Here is a 20,018-nt window from a genome sequence, read left to right on the forward strand (position 1 = left end):
AGATTCCTCGTAAAACCTTGATGATGCAACTCTTTTTTCTTCATATCTTCAGGAGTAAACAGTGCCCCCAATTAGAAAATCCTATACACAATGACTTGTAGAGGCAAGCCTGGTAGGGAGAGAGGGGAGCATTTGGTGCTCCCACAAGGAACTCTATTGCTGCCACTGCCGACCGACAGAGATAGACCATGGCCCTTTTCCAGGCCTTCATTCTCTGTTGACACATCAGGAGAGGGAACGCTGCATCAAGCTTTTTTTTTAATGTGACAAGTTGAGTACATTGTTCAGGGCATTGTCATTATGGAGCTTGTTTAGACAGGTGTATTTATTCCTTTGATATACGCTGGAATGAATGGTATCTACTGGCTCAGGTCACATGGAAGGGAAGGGAACAGGGACTGCCTTTGATCCCAAAGCCAGGAAGTGGCTGGCTTCACTGGGACGTGAGGTACGTATGCCAGCAACAAACACCACTTCTGTGCCCCAACCCTGACTCGTCCTCATATCCTCCTGGCCAGCACAGAGGAAGCTGCCTCTATAGGAACCACAACCAACAAGGAAGATTCTCCAGGGTTTTCTCAAGAGACACCTGGATTCAGCTTTCAGCAAGAAATTATTCTCAGACTGGATGACGAAAGGTGATGGCTTTATATGGTTGAGATAGAACAGGATTTAGGAAGGGAAGAGTGTTTTAGGGATGGGAGGAAGAAAGGATGGATAAAGAGAAAAGATGGTTTTTTCATAGGGTAATTATCTAAATGGGGAAGAGAGATTTATGTAAGCAAGGAGCACAATGGTATATATATATATAGCATTTTTATAATATATAAATAAAATTAAAATAAGATGTGAAGAGAGAGGAATACAGTGATATGAATAAAGGGGATAGTAGGTTGAGAGGAGCTGGGAGCATAATGGGACAAGGGGGATTGATGCTTAACAGGGAAAAGCACAATAGGAAGTAAGAGATGAAAATATTGTGATATGAACAAGGATGGGAATGTTGTATTATTTAGAGATGAGAACACAGTAAAAAATACAGAAATACAGTGAGTAAACATTAAACACCTATTGTGTGTCAGGCACTATGCTTAAGTACTGAGGAGTCAAAAAAGGCAGTTCCTATTTTCAATGATTCCACAATGAAGGACACAGGAGAATAGTGGATAAAGGGGAATATGATCCCAGTGGGATGAAGGGGAATATAGGATTAGAATGAATTGAGGGGGGGATAGGATCCCAGTAGGGATGAGAAGATTATATGGAACAAGGAGACTGGGGAGATTGTGGGGTAATGATATAAGGCACAATCATGAGTGGGGATGGGAACACAACAAAATAGGTGGGGATGGGTGCACAGCTGACCAAGGGGACGGTAACTGAAAGCAGAGATGGGGGCCACTAGCTTCTTGAATGTATAGCTTGTTGCCCTCTGCTCCTTTCATTTTCCTCCCCCGTAGGAGACATGGCACCAGCTCTGGCAGGCTCATGCCCCCTCTTGCTTCTTTTTCTGGGGCTATGGGAGGTCCCAGCCAGCGCAAAGCCTCAGAACCTGACCTGTGCCCAGTGGTTCCAAGTCCAGCATGTGCAGCCCAGTCCTCTCCAATGCAACAGGGCCATGGGCAGGATTAACTATTACACCCAGCGCTGCAAGCCCCTTAACACCTTCCTCCACGACACTTTCCCAAATGTGGCCCTTGCCTGTGGATCCCCCAGCGTGACCTGTAAGAATGGCCAGGGGAACTGTCATCAGAGCCCTGACCCAGTTCCCCTCACCCAATGTGACCTCACCTCTGGGAAATACCCCAACTGCCGCTATAGCGGCACCTCCCTTGATAGAGCCTTCGTTGTGGCCTGTGATCCTCCTGAAGATGGCGATCCCCCTGAATATCAGCTGGTTCCTGTGCACCTGGATGGCACCATTAGCCCCTGAAAGCCCTCTATCCAAGACTGGCTGGGAGGCTGACACACTGGTTCTCTTGCTGCCTTCTGCACTGACCCCTAGAGCTTCTTTCTTCTAGTTTAGATTCTTCTAGGAGATGAACAATGGAAGGGCGGAGGAATAAGAAATAAGATTACTGGGAGTAGAACCAAGAAGGGAACTGCTATTAATCCTTTCATTGCTGATGCTCTACAGATTCATCCGTGTTAAATGAGACAAAATATCAGCTCTCCATCATCCCAACCATCTCATTTTTATATCCTAATTCCTAATCCCCAAGCCCATTGACCTCAAAGAAGAAAGTAGGCAATAGTCAATTACCAATAAAAATGTATTAAGTGCCTGCTGTGTGCCAAGCATTGTGCTTAGTACTGGGGATACAAGTACAAAAAAGGACCCTGGCCCTCAAAAATCTTACGGTTTAATGGGAGAAGACATCCTATCAAAGGAAAATGGGGAATAGAAAAGGAGGCGAATGACACAGGGGTATTGTAGAGAAATCAGAGATTTCCATAGCAGGACAGTCAGGTGAAAAATCTGATATCCTGAGCAGTTTGCTAACAAAATCAAAGTTCTGTAGTTCAGAAGGAGCTCATAATGGCAAGAGAGCCTAGCAAAGGGAGTGTGGAGCTAGAGAACTTGAGTTCAAGTCTCAACTCTTCTGCTTATTAGCCAGACTACCCTGCACAAGTTCCTCAGCATCTCAAAGCCTCACTTACCTGTGAAATGATAGTTATAGTAAATGTAAATTCTAGGTAATATATATAGTAAATATAGTAAATTCTAAGATCCATTCCAGTTTGAAATCCATAAACTATGAAATAAAGGGAAGGGAACAAATACTTATTAAGCACCTGCTTTCTAGTCAGCCTGATCTTTATCTAGCCACTGGATCCAGATAGCTGTGGAGGAGAAATTCAGGCTGGTGACCTTGCACAGCCCTCCTCATTTAAATCCAATTCACTTGCACATCATGGCATCATCTCCCTGATGATATGGTGGTTTTTGAGAAGAAAGGACAAACAACAAAAAACCTTTATACCAGGCACTTCATAATATTATCTTGAGATTTAATTCTCACAAAAATCTTGTGAGGAAGGTCCAATTATGATTATTATACCTGTTTTCAGTTAAAGAAACTGAAGAAAAGAGGTTAAGTGCCTTTACTTAAATATCTTAGATGACATTTGAACTCAGGTCTTCTCAAGTCTTATCTACTATGTCACCCGGCTATCCCTACATATGTGTAACACTTTTTAATTTTCAGTGCTTCCACAATGTCATCTAATTTGATTCTTACAGAATCTCTGTGTGATGGGCAAGATGGGGATGTTTGACTTGAATTCTTAATAGGAGACCTCAACTAATTACTCTCCATACTCCCTCTATAAATGTAGGAAATAACATAATGAATTTATCTTCCTTTTGATGGTTTCTTCTGTAAAAGCTGGAAATGATACCATTAGTAGGGATGTGTTATAAGGATTATTTGAGATAGTCATAGAAAGCCCTTTTTATCAAGAGAAGTCACAGAGTGATGGTGAATGTGTAAGTTCATGTAAACTGCTTTCCATATAGCAAATTTAGGTTTGCAAAACACTTTGCAAACATTTTCATTTGAGTCTCACAGCAACTCTATAAGGAAACTACTTAAATGTATTATTATCCCCATTTTATAGATGAAAAAATTGAGGTTTAAAGAGATTATGCAAATTACACATACTCATATGAACACCAGGAAGTATACAAAATATGATTTGAATCCAGGTCTTCCAACCTCAAATCCAGCACTTTATCCAGGTTCCAAGTTAAACATAATCCACCATGCTTCACTGACTGAGAAGGATTTAAAAGGAAGTATATAGACCCAGAGAGGTTTTATATGACTTTACTAAGGTGACCCAGCTCCTTAGTGACCAAATCAGTAATAGAATCTGGGTGTCCTGACTTAAAGTATACCACACCTGAGAAAAAAGCCAGGAAAGTACAATGTATGAGATCAGAAACAATCCTCCCACCAGCATCCAACAGTTTTGGCTAGAGCACATTCCATAGAACGTGTATAGAGCTCCTTGCTTTCCAGTAACAGCCTGACCTTGAGCCTTTCCAGTGGGCCAGCAATGTCTGTTCTGTATCAAAAGATCTGGCACTTTGGGATGATGCAGTAATGGGGCAGAGGGCCACATCAGTGCTTTACTAGAGATAATTGGCCACTGAGCCCAGAACAGTCTCCCCACCCTCCCCCAAAACACACACAACTCAGCATACCTTAAAAGGAGTGACCTTATTATGGGCTCGCCCTTCTCCCTCTCTCAAGAACATGGGACTCTCCTTAGGATTTTATTTGAGCCTACTGAGGAGTAACACACACATCCTTGCTGTTCCTACTTTGTGTGGGGATTTTTTGAGCATAAGTACCTGAGCAGTAATCATGAAGGAAAGATTTTTTTCAGAGTGGCTAAGCTCTTGGGTCACTCAGTTGGTGATAATCTGAACCAAAGGTGATAATCCCCTAAGGCTACTCCTGGGATTCTTAGAGAAAGACAACCACTAGCAGAAGAGGAGAAACTCTGGACTGACTTTCCAGACAGCCACCTTGAAGAAGTTCAGATAATAGAGAGCCAAAGGGAAGGTGGAATGGCTACTCAGTAATGAAAAAGGTTTTCCTATTGTAACATTTTTAAACATCAAGATTAGTAGTTATTGCTTTGTGTTCAAGTTAACATGTGTACATGAATCTTTTGTGTTTTAAACGTTTCTTTTTGTATGGAGGAAATAAATAGCTTTCCTATACCTAATCTATACATTGAATATCCTTCTTCTCCCTTATAAGGAGAAACTAGAGAAACAACCATAAGTTTGGAGCAGTTCTCCTGAAATCTTTGGAGTGAAGTTGTAAAGATTCAGAAAACTTAAGAAAAAGAGTCTGATTCCTCTCTTTCAGGGCCAGTCTTACCAAAACTGAACCCAGTCTGTGGATGGGGATAAAGAGATATGGACAAGTTTAGAGGGAAAAGGCAGGCACCTCAGCCTCTCTGGGTCCACCAGCATTTCACTATCCCTTAATATACTTTCTATGTCAACTGCAGGAAAGGTCATTATATAGCTCTAGCCAAGTTACTGTGTATCAGAAGATTTCATCCACCTTCCTCCACCCTACTCTCTCAAGTTACTAAGGGTTAAGGTATCATCTCCCTCCCCCCAGAGCTGGATTTGTTCATACAGCAATATGCTTCTAACCTCAAATAACTTCTTATCCCTGCTCTTCAAAACCTAAACCTAGTGTTTTCTCTACACTTGATCTTTTTTTTAATAGTTTTTATTTCCCAGATATATGCATGGGTAATTTTACAACACTGACAATTGCCAAACCTTTTGTTCTAATTTTTTCCCTTCTCCCCCCCCCCCAGATGGCAGGTTGACCAATACGTGTTAAATATGTTAAAGTATAAATTAAGTACAATATATAATAATACTTGTCCAAAAAGTTGTTTTGCTGTACAAAAAGAATCAGACTTTGAAATAGTGTACAATTAGCCTGTGAAGGAAATAAAAAATGCAGGCGGAGAAAAATAGAGGGATTGGGAATTCTATGTAGTCATGGTCATCTCCCAGAGTTCTTTTACTGGGTGTAGCTGGTTCAGTTCATTACTGCTCTATTGGAACTGATTTGGTTCATCTCATTGTTGGAGAGGGCCACGTACATCAGAATTTATCTTCATATAGTATTGTTGTTGAAGTATACAACGATCTCCTGGTCCTGCTCATTTCACTCAGCATCAGTTCGTGTAAATCTCTCCAGGACTTTCTAGACTTGATCTTAAAGGCTATGATAATGGTTATCTTTTTTCTACTTTCTTCCCCAATTTCATGAAAAGATAGTTCTCAAAATTCATTTTTGTAAGACGTTTTTTCTTCCTCTTTTCCCTCTCTCTTCCCCAAGAGAGAAAACAATTCCATATAGGCTATGCATACACAATCATGTTAAACATATTTCCACGTTAGTCATGTGGTGAAAGAAGAATCAGAACAAAAGGAGGAAACCACGATAAAGAAAAAACAAAAAACAAATTTTTTTAAAAGTGAAAATAGTATGCATTCAGGCATCATAATTCTTTCTCTGAATGTGGATGACATTTTCCATCACAAAGTCTTTTGGAATTGTCTTGGATCATTGTATGGCTGAGAAGAGCTGAGTCACTCATACATGATCACTGTACAATGTTGTCATGACTGTACAAAGTTCTCCTGGCACTGCTCATTTCACTCAGCATCAATTCATATAAGTCATTCCAGGTTTTTCTGAAGTCATCCTACTTGTCAGTTCTTATAGAATAATATTCCATTATATTCATTACATCCACATTTATTCAGTTACTCCCAGAATGATAGCTATCCTCTCAATTTCCAATTCTTTGGTGCCACAAAAAGCTGCTATAAATATTTCTGTGCATATGGGTCCTCTGCCCTTTTTTGTGATCTTCTTTGGGATACAGAATAATTATTTGCCCCCAAGCCTACCTCTCTTCCTAACTTCAGTGTTATTTTCAAAGACCCTACCATTCTTCCAGTCACCCAAGTTCACAACTTCAATATTATTCTCAAATTATCAGCTCCATTCTCTCTCTTTCCCTCTCCCTCTTTCCCTCTCACTCTCTCTCTTTCTCTCTCTCTCATACACACACACGCACACACACACATACACACACACCCCTCTTGCATGTCTTTCTTTCTATCCCCCATGTTGCCAAATCTTGTAATTTTTCTACATCTCTCAAATACATAATCTTCTCTCCACTTGCACAGCTATCACCCTGACTCAGACCCTCACTACTTCTCACCTGGACTATTTCAATAGTCTTCTAATTGGTCTCTGAGCTCCTCTTCTTACTTCAATCCACACTCCAACTGTCAACGTGATTTCCCTAAAAGTCCAGGCTTGACCATGTCATTCTCCTACACAATAAACTCTAGTGATTCTATTACCTTTAGAATCAAATAAAAACTCCTCTGTTTGGCATTTATAAATCTTCACCACTTGACTCTTTCTTTAGAGTCTAACACATCACTCACCTATACAAGCTCTGTGGTCCAGACATACTGGCCTACTTACTGTTCTCCATGCATAAACTCCATATCTTTGCACTAATTATTCCCCATCCTACAATTTTCTCCCACCACCCTTGGCCTTATAGAATCCATGGGCCCCTGGAAGACCCAGTTTATAGCTCTCCTCCTTCAGAAGGCTTTCCCCATGCCTCCCAGCTCCTGATGCCTTCCCCTCTAAGGCTACCTTTCATTTACTACTTTTTTATTATATGAATATTGATTGATTTATAAGTTTTTTAAAAGCTGGGATTATTTTAGTTTTTTCTTTGTATCTACAGCACTTGTCTCCAAACAAATGAACAAATTCTTATTGATTGATGGATAAGTGGCTTGTCCTAATTCAGCCTCCCTTTGACTTAGGATTCCCTTTGACTTCAAGGAGTCGCTATGGCCAAGAGCTGACTTATTCCAAACAGCCTGCATTTCCTTTTTTTCCCAGATAGTCATCTCCCCGACCATGGCATTTCCTTCTCTCTCCTCTGGCAACCTGCCCAGGCCTGAGTTAGGATGAAGAAATGCAACCTCCTTCTCACTCAGGCCTTTGGCTGCAATTGCTCTGTTTCCTTTCCTTCTTGAGCTTTCATTCATCCTGTAACTCCCTTGTCCCAAACCAGAAATATCCCCACCTTAGGAATACCATAGAAGTTGCATCCTCTAGTTTAATAAGCCTACAGAGAATGGCAAGCTTGTCAGAGGAGTGTAGAGGTTACCTTACAAGATGCCTTTCCCAACTTCTCTTAATTCTACAGTTTGAACACGTGGGGTGGCAATCTCCCTTGTGCTTCTGTGGTTGTGCTTGCTCAGGGCCGTGGGCCTCCTTTGGTGCTGGTGTGTGATTCTGTGCCGTTGTCTCTCCTGTCTCAGAAGTGGTACCAAGGTTCTTCAGAGAGAATGTCCTTGTGCTGCTTCTTCCGACCTCTGTGTACACAATTGCCTTGTGCAAGCTCACCGCTAAATAGTCTTCTGGGCTTTGTGGCCAGCTGTGCTCTCTGCGGTAGAGGCTGAATGCTTGGCAGTTCCACTCAGGGGAGGACCTCAGGATCTGGCACCTAAGGAGCATCTCCAGAATCTTTCTGAATCAATAATGAGAGTAGTTCAGTTTTCTGGCATGGTGCTGGTAGACTGTCCAGGGATTCACCGACATGCAACAGCGAAGCCACTCCCAATCACTTGGGAGACTTTCAGTTTGACTTGTAGCCTTAGAGCTACAAAAAAAAAAAGGTCAAATACCAACCCTGCCCTAGGGGAACTTGGACTGTGAATGAGACCAGAGGCAAGCAACTAGGTACAAACAAGCTACACACAGGATAAATAATCAACAAAGAGAACTTGGAGAAGGCTTCTGGGAAAGGTAGCCTTGAAGGAATCCAGGGAGGCCAGCAGGTAGTGACGAGGACACATATGTGCACACATGTGTTAAGCATGTTTGTGGTATGTTTTATGTGCTTGCAAAATAAAGCGTGCTAAGTACATGCAAGAGGAAAAAGCAAAATACTTTCTAAGTATATGAAAGATCCCACCCTGAAACTTAGAACTAGATTAACGTTAACATTAACTTCCTACATCTCCATCCTTCTTTGGAACCAGGACACCTTTGCTCTTGACTTTAGGATTTTTGTTTCTCACTGTTCTTTAACCCTTCATTAATCCCTAACCCCCCAACTTGAGTTGTCTGGTTTCATGACTCAAGTCAAATTGGCTCCCTGACCTCTGAGATCTGGCAAACTTTATCTCTAATTATCTTATTCTTCTTCCTTTGATGCTGCCATGTAACTGGGGTACATGGTATCCACTTCTTTCTCTACTTATCCTCTGTCTCCCTAACATTCTATGAATTTTCTAGGGTTTATTTATAAGAGAAAAGAGAATGTACACATGAAATGCAGATATTTTTCCTTTCTACAGAAACCCCTGACTTAACATTGGCCCTAGGGAATGAAAAGGTGGTAGATGAGTAGGAAGCATCCATGTTGACTCAGTCATTTTTCCAGTCAGGTTGTTGAAATTTGAATTATCTTGGGGGTTTAGGTTGCTGGGGACCTTAACCATTCAAATGGAAAATGGAGTTTTGCACTGAGATTGCTTTCTCAGTGGACAGAAGGTTCTAGCAGCTGAGTGAGCTACCTAGGTCCATCTGCAAACGACAGATTATATTATCTGTTATACTGGATATCTTTAGTGGGGTCTGGGACAGCCCAAGCAGATCAGACCAGGTAGGGGGCTGGGACAGATCAGATCAGGATTCCCCAATTGAATGAGAATTTAGAATTTCTATGGGAATTGATTCTCTTATCTTGAAAGGTTTGGGCTCTCCCAAACCTCTCCCAGGCTCTCTTTAGAGCCTGGGAGATCCTGACCAAAAGAGACGCAATCTCAGAGTGATAATCTTAAAGGGAACAGTTCTCCTCCCCCTTCACTTCCTTGTTTGCTTGTTTGTTTTTGTCTCTATTTACAGATATTTTCAGGTCTCTCCAGCCTAAAAAATTCTTCCCTTGATCTATTGTATTATTAAGCTTTATTCCTCTCTTCTTCACTTCACTTAGTTGCTTACAATGCCTAGCACTTAATAAACACTTGGTCTTTTCTTCCCTCCTTCCCCCCATGGAAGATGTCCAGTCCCAGAGGGGAGTAGCTAACCAGGTTAGTTATTGCTTTACACTATGTGTCTATGTTTATACACCTAGGTCAATGCTAGATCTTTGAGCAGTCGCAGAGTGATCTGGGTAAAAGTAGAGAGCCCCTAGCCAAGGGAAATCCAGTGCTTTCTGTTTATTGGACGATTCCTCCCTCCCTCCATCCTTTTCCTTTGCACTTCCCCCTTCTGCCAAGTCCTGCTCGGCAGTCGGTTGTTAGGTCCCTAGGACATCCCACTCTCAAGCCCACCTGGCTCTGATCTCTGCTAGAACTGGGACAAGAGGACGAGGTAAGTCAAGACACTTCTGGGGATGGACCAGTACTGAGGTGAAGAGAGGGAAGAACTGAGAGGGGCTGGGAAGAATGAAGGGCTCAGGGGAATGAGAAACAATAAAAGAATAGGAGTGGAGAGAAGCATTGAGGAGGTGGCATTTTGGTACTTGAGAGTTAGGCAAAACTGTGAAGAAGACTGCCTCTCTTACTCCTACAGGCTACTGAACCTCCTTCCGTCTCAGGATTGATTACTGTAGACTTTATTCTGTTTTCTAATTGCTTCCTCTTATGTGGCTTCTCTTTCCCTGCTGACCCCACGACTTTTCCCAAGTGAAGGCCCAGGTCTCCTGGGTGACAGCGTGATAATTGGATAATGGATCTGTCCAAGTTGAGGTAGTGATGCCCAAAGAAACAGATGCTGAGAGTTGGGAGAGTGGGCAGATGAGAGGAAGGGATGAAGGTGAGGGAAACAGTTCACAGTATGTCTCCTTCCATTTCCTTTTTTTCTTCCTTAGAAAGCCAGTTCATAGAGTCAATCGTCGCCTCCAGAGAATGGTCAGGGAGTGCTACAGCAGCTCAGAATGGCATCCCCTGGAAATGAGAGGCCATCACTTTGCTTTAGAGAAGAAAACTTGGTGAGTTGGGTGGGAACCGCTTTCATTTCTACAAAATTAACCTCTTTCACTTTTGTTTCTTCTCTCGCTGAATGTGAAATGTTTGTCCAGAAAGCTTTCTTCCTATTGGGTAGAAGAGTTCCTCTTAGTGATCCTTGAGCTCTCCTCCGGAAACCTGAAACTTGCTGGGAGGATGAGAAGAGGATTCTTCACTGTTCGTAGTATCTGCATCTGTAAAATAAGAGAGTTGGAAGACATAATCTCTTCAGTTTCTTTTCAGCTATATTAGAGTTCTACTTCTCTCTTTAGCTTGCAGCTTCTGGGTCTCCCTTATGGGTCAAAGAGGACTGGGGAGAGATGCAGAAGAGAATCCACTCAGAGATGCTTCTACAGGCTAAGTGGTATTCCTAGTAGTTGTGGATTGACCTTGGAATTCTATAGACCCAATCACAGAAATTGAGAATTTCATGCAGGAGGGGTTCTCAGAGATCACCTTGTCTAACAGTCATCTTATAGATGGAGAGACCTCTGATAGGAAATAGCAAATCACCATTCATCCCCAAGCACTCTGACTTCAGAATTCTTTCCCCTCTACCATTATTGCCTCAGTTCACTTGCTTTCCATTTTTTGCCATCCTTGTTTCTGCCTGTAATTACGATTGCTCAGCCTGGCCACTAGTCATTCAGTCTTCAGAGCTCCTGAGCAGCTTCAGCCACACTTATACCCTTAAACACACATCTCCTAAACCTGCAATTACACTTTATGTTCCAGTGGCTCTCATACACACAGATTTGTGTAGTCTCCTACACATTTCATAAATCCCAAAACTACACTTCTGTCCAAATGGCTCTCCTTCAGTCCCAAATATTGCTTCTCTAACTTGTTCACCATGCTCCCAGGAAGCTCATTATTAGAATAATCTCATCATTCTGCAAGACACCACAAGCTTTGATAACTGACTTCATCATTACTCTCTGTCTCTCTCTAACTAGAGGGTAGAACCATGAACTCCACTTAATCAAAAGCAAAAAAAGACAACATTCTTCTATACATATATCAGTAAAGGAGGCAGGAAACACTTGCAGAGAATATTGCTATCATCTTCCTTGCTTCCTTCTTGGGTACCTCCTCCAGAATCCCCCTTTTCACCTTTGCTCTGGGAACAATAATCAAATCAAACTATCATTGATTGCCACCAGAAAGAGTTTAATAGTAATAGTCTTATGGATCTATTCAGAATCCCTGTGATTCCCTTTTCTGGCCACCATTTTCCTACATATGTTATCTCCTGTTAAAATAAAACAGTTCCTGACTTCAAGGAATCTATTAAAGATTTTGAAGTCAGGGACTATTTTATTTTTGTATATGTACTGTTAGAACCTAGCACAGTGCCTACCACATAGGAGATACTTAAAATTATATTTAGGCACTAAAATAATTTTTAATGTATTCAATATTCATACATATAAGACAATAGGTTTATATATCTAGAGCTGAAAGGAACTTTAGAAGCCATTTATTCCAACCATGAGAAAAGTGATTTTTTTAAGATTTCTCAAGTTGAAAGTGATTGAGACAGGGACCTAGGTCTTTGAATCCATACCCATTTTCTTTTCCCTGGACCATTCTTCCTCTAGGAAACACATCACTAGGACACATATAAGAAGAGGCACATGTGTGGCCAATACAACTTACAATTCCAAAATTCAGATGCCCTTTGGTGATAATCGAGTGAAATAGGGTCCTCTGTGACTGTTCTCTCAGCTGGTTTTCTTTATTGCTCTCTAACAAATGGCTTCACTACTGCTCTCTGCTACCATCTGCTGATCTTTAGTTACCCTGAAAACTCATCAGACATTTTGTTGCTACTGATTGGATTGCATGTTCTATAAAGTCTATCCCCTGGAAAAAAAGAGGATTTAACTCTTAAGAGTGACTGCATCAAAGATTATTTTTAGTCACACTTTTTGGACAGCCACAAAAGCCAAGAAAAGTTCTCAAGATTTAGATAGTTTGTGTTTTGAATTATATTTCTCTGGCTGCTACTGATCTCTCAGACTAAATTCTTAAATGAGTCTGAAATGCATTCTATCATATCTCTGAATAACTAGTCTGGGAACTTTCAAATAATCTGAGAGATTCCATTTAGCAAAACTTCAAAAGAGCTAGGTGAGACTGTTGTAAGGAGATTTCTCCAATCTCCTCCTTAATTATGCTCCTTGCTAACATGAAAAGAATTCAGGGGCAAAACTGAAAGTCTAGAATAAGCAACCATTGCCCTACTTCCCATCAGCAAACAAAACTGCTGTGTTCCCTATAGATTAGGAGTTCTTAACCTTTTTTTCTGGTATCTGATGAAGCCTATGAACATACTCTAAGAATAATGTTTTTAAATTAATAAAATAAAATAGGAAAGCAATTATATTGGATATATATATATAGTGTTTTTAAAATAGTTTTCTATATTTATATTATAATTTATATTTTATAATTTATAATTATATATTTATAATCTATATTTATATTTTATAATATATTAAATATATTATATTTATATGTATTAAAATATAAATATATATATATTTATAAAATATATAGTTTTCAAAAATATTAAGAACTCTTTCCAAAAATGGATGGGTTTTCCTTCCTCCCTATTTTAGTCAAACCCTGGATCATTCTTCATCTCATTTCTGACTGAGACCAATCACCTCTGCCGATTTCTTTCTTCTTCCTTGGCTCCTCTGTTTCTATAATGAACTGAATGCCTTTCAAACTGGCACCAGTCTGTATGATATATGCATGTGTGTATGTCCACACAAACTGTGCAATAGCTATGTATTGGTATACACAAACAATTCATGTGAATCCCCAGTGACCAACACATTATTCTTCCTCATAGCTACCAATGAGAGATTCCAGCTCATTGTTTGCTAGGTCTTCGAGGAGGGAACAGAAGTTTTGGCAGGAGCATCACAATGAAGGGAGCAGTAATCAAGAGGTCCAAAAACAAATGAGGCAGATCAACTTGGGCAAAACAAGATGCAAACCGATCAATACCATCATTCACAGCCAAAAGGATACGATCAAGGATATCTGCACCAATCCCAGCAGCAAGAATGTGCCTTGCAAGAACAGGGGAGACAACTGCTTTGAAGGCACAAAGCCATACTCTGTCACCATCTGTAAGGAAAAGGGAAACTCTCAGCCTGGTAAATGCCGCTACGACTGCACAAAGAAAGAAGCAGTCAAAGTCATTGTGGCCTGTGAGAATGGGAAGCCTGTACATCTCGAACGCACCCATGATGAACTGTGATTATCCTGAAATGTTCTCATTTTGAAAGATGATCCACTCTTCCAATGATAGAAGCATATAGGCTAGGCTCATTTTCTTTCCTTAAAACCATTCTCAAACCTAATTAACTCTTGATTTTGCAATTCTAGGGGCTAAAGAATAAAAGCCAGGGAAGTAAGTAGGAGTTGCTTTCCTTCCTCAAGATATCCTGGAGTGCCAGCTCAATCTATGGTCCAGGAAACTATACCCAACTAAATCAATGCTATGTCCTTGCTGAGTATACTTTTTGTGTCAGGGCTAAGTAAACCTTGTGTTAACTGTTCAGTAGTCTACAAGTGTCTCATTTTGTTCTAAGTACCAATCTAATGCACCAGACTGGCCTGAATTAGGCCCAGTCTACACCACTCAAGATGAAGCATAAATGGAGGGCAGAAGTATAGTGACTGGAGAAAAGTTATGGCGCCGAGCAAAGTTCCAGGCTCCCTATGAGTAACCTGGATTGATAGATTCATATAGAATGACCCTATTCCAAGCCTTGGGGTGATTATAGTTCCACCTTTGTAGGGTTTAGAAGGATCACCAGGTGATCATTCCCTCAGTTTCCTCTACAGCTTCAAGATATTATTGAATTTGGACTTGTATGAATCATATATCAGATATTTGTAGACTAAGAATCTGATCATTTGGGGGCAATTCAGGATAAAAGTCAAATTCCCTGATTTATCTGGGGGGTGATGAGCAGAAAAAGTAATTCTGCTCTAGACATGGAAGATAACAATTAACTTAATCTCATTTAAGTTCTCTTCCCATTACACAAAAGATGATCACCAACAAGCAAATATTTATCACAGCAATTTGTAATTTCTAAGGTTGTAGGTACTAAGAATCCAGGGACATGTTGGAGTTCTGACTCTTCCCAACATGTTTCTGGCTATAGCTATGCTCATCCAGGAGAATAACCACTGGGTTAATGGAAAGAAGAGTATTCCAGGAAATTGGGGAATGAATAAATGCTACAGAAGAAACAATCAGAATAAGACCTGAAGCAGAGGAGTAAGAGGTGCAGAATCAAATTGGACAGTAGGAGTATTATGTGGTGGGGATGCACAGAAAGCAATGGATCCTTTGGGGTATCATTAAGTTGAGGGGGGTTACAGACCAGCATGAAATGTGCATTGATAACAGTGCTTTGGTGGCTGCATCTGGGAATATTGTAGATGAGATTGCATTTGGTGATTAGAATCATTGTTGAGCTTCTATGACTATTGTGATCACAATAGGAGGGAGCTTGCAAACATCAATAATATTCTGGATGTAGTCATGTATTATTCTTTTTGCAAAACTTAAAAGTATTTGTTGACATATTGTGCCATCTCTTTATTGCAATAGTTAATGAAATTGTTCTTGGGCAATTGTCAATGCTGCATTTTGAACCACTGAAAATTAGTGAAACCGGGGGAATCACTTCAGTGACCAGAATCACAGCTGGTGCCCACAGCACCAGCAACAGTGGGAAGGGTCTATGCAGAGCTAGAGCCATCTCTTCAATTAGCTGGAAAAGGAAGAGAAAATAGATTAAATGGAATGGCAACAGAACATATAGGTGAAATGTAGTCATTCCTCAAACAATCCTGATCCCCTCCTATGATTCCCAAGTCGTGCCATTATTTCCACTTACCTCATAATCTCCAATTAGTAAATAACATTCATTAAGAATTCATTATATAGGGACAGCTATGTGCCACAGTGGATAAAGCCCTGAAGTCAGGAGGACCTGAGTTCTACTGTGACCTCAGACACTTCACACTTCCTAGCTGTGTGACCCTGGGCAAGTCACTTAGCCCTATAGCCTTAGCCAAAAAAAAAAAAAAAGGAAGAAAGAAAGAAAAAGAAAAGAAGAAGAATTCATTATACAGAGAATTGTACTTAGCACCACAAATGTAGTAAGGGGGAAAAGAAATAAAGTAATCATAGATTTAGAACTGAAAAGAATCTTAGACACCATCTAGTTCAAGGTTCTCATTCCACAAATGAAAAGAAGGGAAGGAAACAACTATCTTTTAAGCACCTACTACTGTCATAGATATCTTATTTGATCCTCCCAACAACTTTGCAAAGTAGTTGCCATTATGACCCTCAATTTACAGTTCATAAAACTGAAGCAATTTGGTTAAGTGACTTATCCAGAAACTACTAAGTGTTTGACCTCAGATTTGAACTGAAATCAGGAATTTAAGACCCAGCACTTGATCCACTGATCAAGACAAAAAACTCTGTTAAGTAGTACAACTTCTGTTGTCATCTTCACTCAACAAGTTTTATCATCTGTATTTCATAGGTGAAAAAACTGAGGCTCAGAGAGATTCAGTGACTTGTGTGTGATCATAGATTTAAAGCCTGAGAGCTCACCTTATCTATTCTTCTTTTGGTGGGATGGGCAGAGATCAAGTCACTTACCCATGGTCACATATGTAACAGATCCAGAATTTAAACCCACATGCTCTGATTCCTAACCCATTTTCCCCTGTTCCTCCAGGGCTTCTTTGGAAGCCAGCTTTTGAAACCAGAGCTCAAACCTAATTCAGCTTTAGGACTTCTCTACTTCTCTTTACTATTATGCAAGCTTGCATCTCAGGGCTGCCTTTTTTATGATAGAAGCTTTTTACTGGCCTCCAAGGGAGTCTAAATCCATACCCATTCCAAATTCCCCTTCCTTCAGTTTGGACACTCCCTTTCTTTCCTATGGTTCATCTGAAGCTTTGTCCAGTTTTTCCAAAAAGAAACTTTCCTACCAACTAAGGAAAAAAGCATAAAATAAAATAAATTCATGCTCACAAAGCTGAGGCATTCCAGCACCAAGAAACTGTAGCCAAAAGCAATTCTATTCTAGTCTTAGGAGCTGGCAGCTTCTAGACTAAGCAGCCCCTGTTCCTAACTAACTAGTATGCCATGATGCTAGCTGCCATGCTTCTTATGGAAAGGGAGGGCCAAGGCACGCCTGCCAACAGGACGCCCAACTCCTGCTTCCTTCCACCTCCAAAAATAGTGTCCCTTTTCATCTTTCTTAAAAAGTTTTGATAACTTCAGTATGTTCCTGGGAACCATTAATTTTCTGCTTCTTTCTCTGATTAGAAGTAATGGAATTATGTACCTTTCCTTGTCCTCCTGGAGTCTTTATTCTTTCCTTAAAACTCTCCACTCAATCCTGCTTTAACAATATTATGGTTTCACATAAATACAGTAGAAATACACACTAAAGTAAGAGCATATATTTTCCATGAAGAGAAAAGGAAGGGACATTTCATTCTTATTCTCAAGAATCTTATTTCTCTACCTGGCAAGACAGAGTCTATACCCAAGATAGAGTTGAGAAGATTTATAAAGCATGTCAATATGTGATTATAATCCAAACCAAGTGTCTAAGTGATCAGGGAGTATACTGTAGAAGAGTAATCACTGCTGGGAAGTACTTAAGAAAAGTATCTTCAAAGAAAGTTTTCATCAGGATAATCCCACCATTCCTTGTTCCCTCTTAATCTCTATAACCAGCATTGTCCGTGCACATGAGAGCCAGGCAGAAATATTTCTATTACTAGCCTGGCAAATTCCCTGCTCCCTTTCTTTTTCCACCATGGCCTTCACTCCGTCTTCCTAGTACCACTTTATCTACCTTGGGCTCAACTTTTAGTCCTCAGAATAGTCAGACCCTGACTTCCCCGTGTGTGTTCTCACCTAATCCTTATATGGGACTGGTAGATTACAATTCCAAATGATCTCTCAGTCTTAGAAAATGCTTGGGACTTCTCTCTCCAGGTGAATATCTGCTTTATAGCTCAACTAAACCTGAAAGGGAGGAGTGGGGAGTTGGGAATTGGATAGGGACAAAATAATTTCCCAACCACATGGAGCAAAATAAGGGATTGAATTTCGGATGCATGTGGTATCCCATGCATAACAAAAAAAGGAGTCTCGGGTTCATATTTAGGACTTGGTGGCAGGTAAAGTAAGTTAGCACACTGATAGGAACCTTCACTCTACTTGGTACTAAAGAAAAATGAAAGATCATTCCTCTCTCTTTACTTGACCAGAGGCTATATTGAATATTAGGAAGAAGAGAGTAGGAAAGAAGTTACAACTTCAGTTCTGGGTATTTCTCTGTTTAGTTTGCTGAAGTCTCTCCAAGATACTTTCAATATAAGTCACCATTATTCTCCCAGAAGCAGGTTCCCCAACCTCTTTGACATGAAGTTGAATCAGTATCAAAATACATGTACTTTTTAAGGCTGGGTTCATTGGTTAGTTCCTTGTTGCATTTCTTTTTTGAGGAAGCTGAAGTTAAGTTATTTACCAGGATCACATAGGTAGTAAGTATTTAAAGTTAGATTTGAACTCAGGTTCTCCTGATTCAATATATTTATTAAGCTCCTATTATATACTAGACATTGTACTAGGTACTGGGGATGCAAAGGCAAAAGTTAAATAGTTCTTACCTTGATGGAGTTTATAGTTTAACAAAGAAAACAACACACACATATATGTGTACATAGTATGTATACATATATGTGTGTGTTTATGTACAAATTATTATGTATATACATATATATATATACACATACAGAGTGCATATGTATATTAACTGTTGTATTATGTTGAGAAACATAATTTCTGGGTAATTTACTAATAATGTCTGCATTTTAATAAAAGGATGGTCACTTGACCATCTCTACCATAATAGTGGTGGACTCACAAATATTTCCTAGGTGTCAGTCATCTCTGATTGGTTAACAATTAATTGGTTAACCATTAAACATTAAATTGTTAACCAATTGGTTAATCTACTGAAATGAACTCTGATTACATCATTTACTTCTAAGTTACCCCCAGCCTTGGTCATCTATTAAAAGAATTTATTCCTACTCAAGCCTGAGCTAAAGGGAGTTTCACCTTAGATTAGAAGTCTGATCCTAGGTGGAGAAGCAATATACATAATAAGGAAAATTTAATATTATTTCCATCAGTTAGTTCTTGAGAGATTGAACAAGGACAGGGGAAAAAATTAAGATCTCCCCAATTTTAGTAAGTGGCTATTAATTGAGAGAAAAATCATCATTTTTCAATGACACAAATAAGTACATATATGTACAAAACATTCCAAAACAGATACATGGGTATCAGAACAATATATGGAAAAAAAATCAAATGAAGGTGGCCTAGCCTGATCTAAAACTATATTATAAAGCAGCAGTCACCAAAGCTAAGAAATAGACTAGTTGATCAGTGGCATAGGTTAGGTTCACAGGACAAAATAGTGAATAACTATAGCAATCTAGCATTTGACAAACCCAAAGATCCCAACTTTGGGGATAAGAATTCATTATTTGACAAAAACTATTGGGAAAATTGGAAACTAGTATGGCAGAAACTAGGCATGGACCCATTTAAGACCATACACCAAGAGAAGATCAAAATGGGTCCAAGATTTAGTCATAAAGAAAGAGATTATAAATAAATTAGAGAAACATAGGATAGTTTACCTCTCGGACTTGTGGAGAAGGAAGGAATTTCTTACCAAGGAAGAACTAGAGATCATTATTGATTACAAAATAGAAATTTTTTATTATATCAAGTTAAAAAGCTTTTATACAAACAAAACTAATGCAAACAAGATTAGAAGGGAAGCAATAAACTGGGAAAATATTTTTATAGTTAAAGGTTCTGATAAAGGCCTAATTTCCAAAATATATAGAGAACTGATTCTAATTTATAAGAAATCACGCCATTCTCCAGTTGGTAAATGATCAAAGGATATGAACAGACAATTTTCAAATAAGAAATTGAAATTATTTCTACTCATATAAAAGGGTGTTCCAAATCACTATTGATCAGAGAAATGCAAATTAAGACAACTCTGAGATACCACTACACACCTGTCAGATTGGCTAAGATGACAGGAAAAGATAATGATGAATGTTGGAGGGGATGTGGGGAAACTGGGACACTAATACATTGTTGGTGGAGTTGTGAAAGAATCCAGCCATTCTGGAGAGCAATTTGCAATTATGCTCAAAAAGTTATCAAACTGTGCATACCCTTTGACCCAGCAGTGCTACTACTGGGCTTATATCCCAAAGAGATACTAAAAAAGGGAAAGAG

At 39.7% G+C, this 20,018-nt stretch overlaps 1 protein-coding gene across 2 annotated transcripts; it reads left to right on the plus strand.

Annotated features, from left to right (window-relative positions):
• Positions 1–499: 499 nt before the first annotated feature.
• On the plus strand, positions 500–14,192 carry RNASE8 (ribonuclease A family member 8). Of its 2 annotated transcripts, XR_012486910.1 has the most exons (3): positions 503–638; positions 10,474–10,593; positions 13,473–14,192. XR_012486910.1 is itself a non-coding variant. In XM_074294148.1 (2 exons), exons 1-2 carry the CDS (start codon positions 629–631, stop codon positions 1,931–1,933), a joined length of 483 nt encoding a protein of 160 aa, XP_074150249.1. In that variant the 5' UTR covers positions 500–628; the 3' UTR covers positions 1,934–2,022. The 2 variants fall into 2 exon arrangements, 1 of the variants encoding a protein (XP_074150249.1); XM_074294148.1 differs by lacking the exons at positions 10,474–10,593; positions 13,473–14,192 and adding an exon at positions 1,461–2,022 and having other exon boundaries at positions 500–638.
• The last annotated feature ends 5,826 nt before the right edge of the window (positions 14,193–20,018 follow it).

This window comes from Sminthopsis crassicaudata, chromosome 2, assembly GCF_048593235.1.
Source record: "Sminthopsis crassicaudata isolate SCR6 chromosome 2, ASM4859323v1, whole genome shotgun sequence".
In the NCBI taxonomy this organism is placed as follows: domain Eukaryota; kingdom Metazoa; phylum Chordata; class Mammalia; order Dasyuromorphia; family Dasyuridae; genus Sminthopsis; species Sminthopsis crassicaudata.